The following is an 8,403-nucleotide window of genomic DNA, read 5'->3' as shown; positions in this document are numbered from 1 at the left end:
AATATTTGTCAGGACACAGAGCAAGGCCAGCAAGGCCAAGCCCCAAACAGATAAACAGTTGCTGCCTCTGTGGAGGATGAGGGGTGGTCAGGATTGAGAGAGGTTCGTCAAAGGGGACTTTAGCCTCCTCTGTAAAGTTTCTGTTTTTCACAAGGGGGTCGTATTTATTACTGTGAAATAGAAAAACAAACAGTTTTTAGTTCAATACCAGGAAGTCTTTTGCAGACTTCCTAGGCAGATGGAGCTGTTTTCTGGAATCTAATAGCACCTCCTCACAGTGTAGAAAACATTGTTTCATTGTGATTTGTTGGTGCCTTTTTCTCTCTGGATGTGGAATCCCCTCAAAGGTAGACTTTATCTATTTCATGCCCCGTGTGCCTGGCCCAGAGCAGATACTCGGGGAGCTGAGTCTAACGAATTGTCTCTGCTAGTGGGTGCCTTGACAGCTCTTGCTATGGGCCAGGCTGGCTCCTAGTCTCAAATGCCAATTAGATTTTACATTACTCAAGGAAGAATGTCTCTATGAATCTGAAATGTGGGTAGAGAAGTCTCCAAATCTCTTAGCCCTTCGGTTGTGTCAACATGAGGATGGGGCTGGATTGGGGCCCTCCCAAGGCCAGGATCCAATTCAGCAGTTAATCTAAGGGCAAAGGATATATCCCCAAATGTTGAGCTGGTCAAACCCAGCTCTGATCTGTATCTCTGTGTCAAACAAACAGGCTATCTCTATACAGGGCAGGTCAGGGAGACAGGAGTTAAGGTCCACTCAGACCAGCTCAGTGTCCCTGGATTTGGAGGGAGGGATTGAGCAACTGTGTGAGGTTCTTGAAGAAGGCACCTAGAACCCCAGTTCAATGGCAGGACTTTGTAGCTCTTGCAATTTTCCAGAGAAATTTGAGCTGTCACCTCTTAGGCTCCTTCTCAGTGTTATTTGTTGCCTACAGGCAAAAGGGCAGAGGAAAGACCTTAATGGGTCACATAAATTGGGACTAGACACTGGGTGGGAGTATTTTTGGAGCTTCTGAAGTGTATGCCATTTGGCCAGGGGAATCCTGTATACTTGGATGTGCAAATGGCAAGGTGGCTGCTCAGTCTTTCTCCCAAGAGAACCCCTAGTTAGCCCCTGTATTCAGCCTCGAGGTGTTAAGGCAGCGAGTTGAGGTACTTGGGCTCTGGAATAGATAATGCGGTGGCAGTGGCAGTAGGGATCTGATGAGAAGTACCCTCCAGTCTTCCCATTCCTCCCTGCCCACCAAGCTTCTTCCCTGCTATCCATCCCCAGCCCCACCATCAGCCTCGAAATAGCTACACACCTTTAGACCTCAATGAAGAACACCTCTGGTGGCCCATCTCTCTGTAAGTAACTTTTATTTTTATTTACAACAGAACTGTGGCTTTATTCCTCCATCTTTAGGGACAGTTGGCATCAGCAGCCAGATGGAAAGTCTGCAGTGAAGTCAAACTCATTCTGCCCCAGCCACAGCTCCGGAAGCTCGTTGGCTCGGTCCAGTCCCAGTTCCACCACCAGCGACATCAGCACTTCTTCATCCACCGGGTCCGAATCAATGATGGCAGGGCTCTGGGCACCAGCAGGAGGAGAGAGCGACCCCGCCCCTCCCGCCTGAGCCCCAAAGCCCCAGTTTTGCAGGGGCCCTGCCTCCCCAGATTGGCCCTGAACAGCGGTGGCCATCCCGTGATACTGGCTATTAAGTTTCTGCAGCTGCATACTGGCCAGCAGGTGAGGGGCGGGGTGCAGGTTGAAGGGTGGGGGTTTGGTGGGAGGGGTGGCAGTAGGAGAGCCTATTGGAGATGGAGATCCTGAGGAACCAGTGGCAGCCCCACTGGCTTTGGTTCCATTTGAGGCTACCCCGGGGTAGTGCAGAATGGCCACTGCTTTGCGATCTTTCACTCCCAGGTTGGAGTAGGCCAGAGAGTTCATCTCTTGGTTGGCATCCTAGAAGAGACAGAAAGGCACAGCATAGTACCCCTGTTCCTGGCTGGTCCTTCATCGTTCAACAGGCTGAGAAAGTGCATACACGCTCTGTGTTTGGGACACGTAGTGGGGAGGTAGCCAGAGGCCCCCTGGACAGTTACACTCCCAGCTCTTGTGTCCTTTTACTACCATGGCTCTGAGCCGAGTGCCCACCACCCTGAGTAGGTTCACTGCTTTCCTTTTTTTCCCCTGACCCTCTCTCCACCTCGGCATTTAAAAGAGGGCATCCCATCGTCTCTCTTCTCAGCTTCAATGTAATCTTTTCAATGGTGAGGTCTTGATGTAGTTCTACTTCCCTGCTCCCTTGTCTGGTATTTCTCAACACCCCTAGTGGGTTCAATGTGACCAGGGAGAAACTACATATTCTCCCCAGAGAAAGCCCTGCTGGCTCCTCTCTGTTGAGGGACACTATCAACCACACTGAAGAGGGCCTACCAAGTGATCCCAGACGCATACATCTTGCCATGCCTCAGTGTCTCCATCTGTAAAACAGTAAAAGTTACCTCCTTTGCAGATGAGTTGCCACCCTTGACATCAAGTGCAGGCCTCGACATAGTTGGCATCTCAGAGCCTTGGCAGAAGTTGGATAAACCGGTGGGAAGTGATGCTGCCAGCGGGAGCTGTTGTGCTGTATGTGAAAGAGAAGAGGTAATAAGCATACAGGCTTCATTGACCAGGATAGCACTAGCAAAGCCCGAAGCAGGGCCACGTTGAACAGCTACAAGGCAAGGATGGTGAGGGTTAACACCCAGGCCCAGAGACCTGAGCAGAGTGAGGAGCTCACAAGGGAACTTTTGCCTGAGGCAGGAAAGGTGCTAGATTCAGCCAGCTGCTGCCCAGGCAACATACTACCTACATCACCAAGTGGGGCTTGCACGACTGTTTCCTCATGCAAGTGACTTCAGATCACTGAATGTATGTGTGTGCGTATGTGTGTAGGGGTGGAGAGGCACTGTCCTTGATTCTGAGAGCAGAAATGTCCCTGGGTAAGTAGCATCTTGTCTCAAAGGGCCACCAGATTCTGTGCTGGAGAGCTGGGGTCTCCATCCGGGCTGAGAAAAAAGTGGGAAGGAGTGAAGGCACATAAGACCCAGAAAGCTAGCTAGCAGCAGCGGCCCAGGGAAGAAATGAGTCCCTAAGGCAAATGTCATGGGGCTCCGCAAAGCCCTGCCTCAGCCAGGGCATGAGAAAAGTGGGCTGACCAGGGTGGCTGGGGGCTCCAAAGCAGCCAGAGAGCAGTGAGAAATGTCTCCATTTCCTCCAGGCCACAGGCACCATCCAAGATGGTCCCGGAAGCAGAGTTTTCCCAGGACACCTGCCCTGAACACAGCCCCACACCCATTTGCAGTGAGAGGCAAGAAGAAGGGAGCTAAGGAACAGCATCAGTGGCTTTCCGATCAGATGGCAGTGCTTCTGGGGGCAGGCTAGTGCTCTGCTGCCCACCTCCCTCACCTGCTCACTGGCCAAGTCACCGTGCCTGGAAAGAATCGAATGGCTCCCAAAGAAATGATTTCCTGGCTCAACTGTCAAAGGACAAAGGGATGAGAATGCTCCCAAACCAGAAAATACGAAAATCTGTGTAAACTCTCAAGTTATTTTCCTTGTTTTTGAAAAAGCCCCACATATTCTAACCTTCATGATGAATTATAGATAATTTCATATTTATAAATATCTTTCGATCCAAAGAATCTTCAGGTCCTTAAAAAAAGCCTCTAATCTTTCCAACAAGGGTCGAATTCTCTGATACCTCCTCCCCTCCCCCCATTGAGAATCTGCTCAGACACTTCTAGAAAGTGGCCATTTACTACCTGTCTTTATCATCTTTGCACAGCTTACTTGAAGGGGAGGGGGGCACAGGGAAGAGAAAGAAAGAGGGAGAAAGGAAAACATGAGAAAAATATCAGTTGCTAAGTCCGCTGCCACCGCTTGATTGAAGCTCTGTTACTTCTCTGAGGCGCCTCAAGAATATTTCAAGCCGGTGATCACAAGAAAAGGAAGTCTAATCCATGTCGTCTTTAAGAGCCCTAGCACCTTCAGTATCAAGCCATTTTCATGTCCAAAGAAAAATAAAATATCGGGGGGCGGGGAGTGTTGGGGGGGTCTGCCATCTTCTCCCGTTCCTATCCAGCCTTCCTTCTTTTATGCCGCCCGGTACTGGAACATAACAGAGAAAAAAACAACAGCGGCAACGACTATAACAAAAAGACCCAAAAGAGGTGTGTGGGGGGGGAATAGAAAAAAAGGAGAGAAAGAGAAAAAAAGTATCCCGGTTTTGATATCGGTTCGTGGGAAGATAATTTTGCCATGTCTCCCCCTTCAGGCTGGGAGCTCCCCTAGGCGGGACCCTGTTTCTATTCATTTCTGTCGCCTCCCATCACCGTGCCCACTACCCACCCAGACCCCCAGCTTTGGAGCTGAGCTCCGGAGGCGCTCAGTAAGTGTTGTTGAATCCGTCTGAAGAGGCAATCGCATTTCGATCACACCTCTGCCCCTGCTTCCCGGATTTTCTGTTCCTACTTCGCCTTCAGCCCATTCGAAGGCAAAACTTGGCAAGGCGGAAACATCCCAGCCCGCCCTCCAAGTAAGAGCAGACCACGGCGAGAGGGCTGCGAGAGCCGGCAGGCAACCCAGAGCAACAAGTGCCTCCACGCCCGCGGCGCCTCGCGGCCCCGGCCACCAGCTCCCGGGCCAGCCTCCCGCCCTCCGCTCCCTTGGGCCGATAGCCCCTCCCGCCTAGATGGGGGTGGGGAGGGGAGAGGAAAAAAGAGAGAAGGGAGAGGCAGGTTGGGGGTCCGCGTCTTTGACCTGTTGGGGGACCAAAAGTTAAAATGGCACCAACCGGATGGCTCCATCTCGATTGTTATTTTGTCACTCAGAAGGAGAAATTTAAAAATCCAAACAGTACTGCAGCTTGGCTTGGACGCGCTCTAACCAGACCAGTCAGTTTCGCCACCTGAAAACTAAAGGCCCGTTGTTTGCGGACAGCTCGGCTGCCCTCCTCGCCGCATCCCAGGTGGAGCCGCAGGAGCTGGGGAGGCCGGGAGCATCGCTGCACAGAGGGCGCGAGCACCCGGGCCACCAGGGCCGTGAGCGTCCGTCCCCGCAAGGGCTGTATCAGGAACCGATTAGAGGGACGCGAGGGCCAGGCGGGGAGGAAGGGGGTCTCGGCCTCGGTGGCTAGTTTAGGGCCCCGTGGCGTTTCTGCGCGCGGGGGCGCACTCCGGCGCCAGCGGCGGCCACTCCCGCGCGTCACCAACACTTACTGAGCGCCCGTGGAACACCCGACGCGGCCGCGGACTGAGCACCCCCCTAGTCAAGCTGCCCGTGGTCAGTGCTATCCCCCTGCTAGGAGAGGAGTGAGAGAGGCTCCGAGAGGTTCTGTAACTTGCCCAAGGTCACAGCGCTAGAAAGTGGCGGAACGGGATTCGCAGTCAGAGCTGTCTGACTCCAAGTCCGGCGCTCCTCGAGGCAGGGACTCCGTGCGCCGAGCGGCCTCGCCGCCCTCGTTTATAGGTAGAGGGGTGTGTGCGTGGGTGTGCGTGCGGGGGGCGTGCGTGTGGGGGCGGGGAGGGAGAGCAGAGGTCGCCCGGGTAGTAGAGGCAACTTGCCCAAATTCGCTAACTTCCAAGCCCGCAATTCTGCTGAACTCGGCCCGAAAAGTCCCTTTTGCCCCCAGCCTCCGAAGGAAACCTGAGCTTTGTGCAGCCCCGGAGCCGGAGCGTCCAGATGCGGTCCGGGCGAACACCAAAGTCGGTGGAAGCCAAGCTGGATAAAGCGCGGGCGCAGGGAGAAAAGGTGCTGCCGTCTCCCCGGGAGAAGCGGGCGTCCGGCCCGATTGGCCGGCCGGCGGGCGCTCACGGGAGCGAAATGGTTCGCTGGAGTGCGGGTGGCGGCCCCTCTGCCTCCAGCGGGGCAGCTTTCAAACAGAAAACAAGTCCCCCCCAGACCCCCCACCCCGGCCCGCCCGGCCGCCGCCCGCTCCCCGAATCCGCTCCTCTGGAGTCCCGGGCCCCGCCGCCCAGCCCAGAGCCCAGACCGGGGCCCGGCTTACCTCCGCGAAGCCGCCCGCCCTGGAGAGAGGGAAGTGCGGAGCCCGGTGAGCCGCGGGCGAAGTGGCGGAGCCCCCAGCCCCTGGCACGCACGCCGCCACCACCGCCGCAAGCCGGTAGCGCTCAGTGCCACCCGACCCCGGGGCGCCTGGGAAAAGCCCGCACCGCCGCGCCGCGCCGCGCCGCGCCGCGCCGCGGCACCGCACCTTGCCGCGCCAAGCAGCCCCGGCCCGCGCCCGTACTCGCCCGCCCGCCCGCAGCTTCGGCGCCTGACTCCGGGGCGGTGGCGGTGGCGGTGGCGGCCACCGCGCTTCCCGGCGCGGGGAACCCGGCTCTAAAGCCCCTATCGCAGCCCGGAGAGCCCTGACGCACACGCACACGACAGCAGGCTGGCCTCAGCTAGGAATCCCAGGAAGGATAGACCCCCTTTCCCCCCTTTTTTTCTCTCCCCCCCAATTTCCACGTCTTTATAACCAGCTTAGGGCATTATTAGCACATGTCCTGGCTCGTGGGCGAGTTGGTGGCAAAATCTGAACTGGATACTCACCGAGGGACAGAGCCGGTGCTGTGCCTTCCTCGGCCCTCTTCCTCCTCTCGGCGAACCACCCTTCGCCTGCGGGCTGCGGGTGGGCAGCCGGGCACAGCGAGCCTCCTCTCAGTCGTTCAGCAGTGCCTCTTCTTCTGCAGCTGTGCCTCCGGGAACATTTTATAGCGGTGGCTTGAGTGTGTGGCCCTTTAAAGGCGCTCGAGCTGGTGCAGTCACCGCGGATCGTGTGAAAGCGAAGGGCCGGCTGGGGAACGGAGTCCGAGCGGCCTCGCGGGTCCTGCAGCGCCGGGCACGGGTCGCGGTTCCCTGGGAGGAGCTGAAGGGCCCAGTCCGTGGGCTCCCTGAGCCTTGAGCCTCGGCACAAGCCTATGCTTCTAAAGTTGGTGGGGGCTCCGGATCGGGACGTTGTCTTTCCCCACCGCCCTGCATGGATTTGCCCAATAAATTCCACTTAGTAATTTCGCCGAGGCGAGGGAGAGCTGTTAGTTGTCTGTGTTCTGACTTCCATCTAGCGGGTGGCTAGAGGGGGATCGCTGGCTTGGGGGGCAGAGTTATGGGCTCAGCGAATGACTTGGAGGAGGGGGAGGCACAAGGGAAGGGAAGGGGTCCACGGGGTGTGCTTTGGTTTTTTTTTTTTTTTTTTTTTTTTGCAGGGTTTTCTCAGAGCTTGTCTGCCCACGTTGGGCTGCACCATCTATTTCGGTTGCTGAAGGGCCGAGGAGGGGGTTCCTTGTCTTCTCAAAGTCGCCAGATTCTGGGTAGAGCCCCGTGGAGGGCCTACCCGGCAGCGGGGGCTTCCCTAGAAGGCCCGAGTTGGGATTACGGTCGAAGGATTCTCTCTTACGGACATTCAGGGTGGACAGAGGGTGGCAGGGCACGACATGGACAACTGCTCGCCGGGCCCCCGGGGCCAGATGCAGTTCACCAAGAGCGACGCCGAAAAGTCAAGAACAGGCGAAGGGTGCGAAGAGCATGCCCGGGGCTCCCGGGAATTCCTTCCTGCCTTTCCACGATTCCAGGTTATTTTATTATGATTATATAATCATTCCCATCAAGCAAGAATAACACTTTGCATTTGGAACACATCCTTCTCCGGTTGGGATGTTATCTTACAAATCTTTACGGGAAAGAGGTCCAGGTTTTCTCCATCTCTATTCATGTTCCATATGACCAACTGGCCCCTGCTTCACCTCTTACAGGAAGTCCACCAGGATGACCCTTCTACCAAACTCCCTTTTAGGCCTTCCTTCAGTGTTAAGTACTCAGTTTACACTTTATGAAACATGTTTTTTTGTTTTTTTGTTTTTTTTTTTTTAACAAGAAATAAGTACTGATGTTAAGGAAATGTGTGTATGTTGTGGGGGGTGTAATGAAGTCATTTTCACGAGCATGTGTTCTGTCTTCTTAATTGGTTTTGAAGACCTAAAGGTCTCTCGTTTTTCTTTTTCTTTCTTCTTTTTTTAGTATCCCCCAAGTGCCCTGCATTTGCTCTTCGAACAAAGTTCTGTTTGTTGTGGGACTGACCGGCTTACTGACCTAAAGATGGGGAACAAACAGAGGGACGGATCAAGGTCCTTCCTTGGCATCTGGAGAAAGCCAGGGTGAGTGTTCTGGACGCTAGGTAAACCTGCTGCTTGCCCCCAAAAGCTGCCTTGCGCTCCTGCAGGCCCACCCCTGCCCCTGCCCCTTTGCAAACCCCAGAAACCTGCACATCCCCCTACACCACCGGTGCACTTTCTCACTTGACTCAAAGAATGTGGGTCGCCCCCGTTTCTCTCTGATAAAAAGCGGAATCCCTGGGACCCCAAAGTCCT

General features: G+C 55.2%; 1 protein-coding gene across 6 annotated transcripts; it reads right to left on the bottom strand.

The window, feature by feature from the left end:
- Window positions 1–1,355: 1,355 nt before the first annotated feature.
- CITED1 (Cbp/p300 interacting transactivator with Glu/Asp rich carboxy-terminal domain 1) lies at window positions 1,356–6,848 on the bottom strand. Of its 6 annotated transcripts, XM_037512250.2 has the most exons (5): window positions 6,415–6,474; window positions 6,045–6,063; window positions 4,833–4,953; window positions 2,497–2,621; window positions 1,356–1,954 (listed from the first exon to the last, which is right to left on the bottom strand). In XM_037512250.2, exons 3-5 carry the CDS (start codon window positions 4,843–4,845, stop codon window positions 1,427–1,429), a joined length of 666 nt encoding a protein of 221 aa, XP_037368147.1. In that variant the 5' UTR covers window positions 4,846–4,953; window positions 6,045–6,063; window positions 6,415–6,474; the 3' UTR covers window positions 1,356–1,426. The 6 variants fall into 6 exon arrangements, with proteins under 6 accessions (XP_037368147.1, XP_037368149.1, XP_037368151.1 ...); XM_037512252.2 differs by lacking the exons at window positions 6,045–6,063; window positions 6,415–6,474 and adding an exon at window positions 5,257–5,370; XM_037512254.2 differs by lacking the exons at window positions 4,833–4,953; window positions 6,045–6,063; window positions 6,415–6,474 and adding an exon at window positions 6,590–6,848.
- Window positions 6,849–8,403: the final 1,555 nt, after the last annotated feature.

Source organism: Talpa occidentalis, unplaced genomic scaffold (assembly GCF_014898055.3).
Source record: "Talpa occidentalis isolate TD23 unplaced genomic scaffold, MPIMG_talOcc4v2.1 talOcc4.15, whole genome shotgun sequence".
Classification (NCBI taxonomy): domain Eukaryota; kingdom Metazoa; phylum Chordata; class Mammalia; order Eulipotyphla; family Talpidae; genus Talpa; species Talpa occidentalis.
The sequence above is the reverse complement of the archived record's forward strand: the minus strand, read 5'-3'. Positions and strand labels throughout refer to the sequence as shown.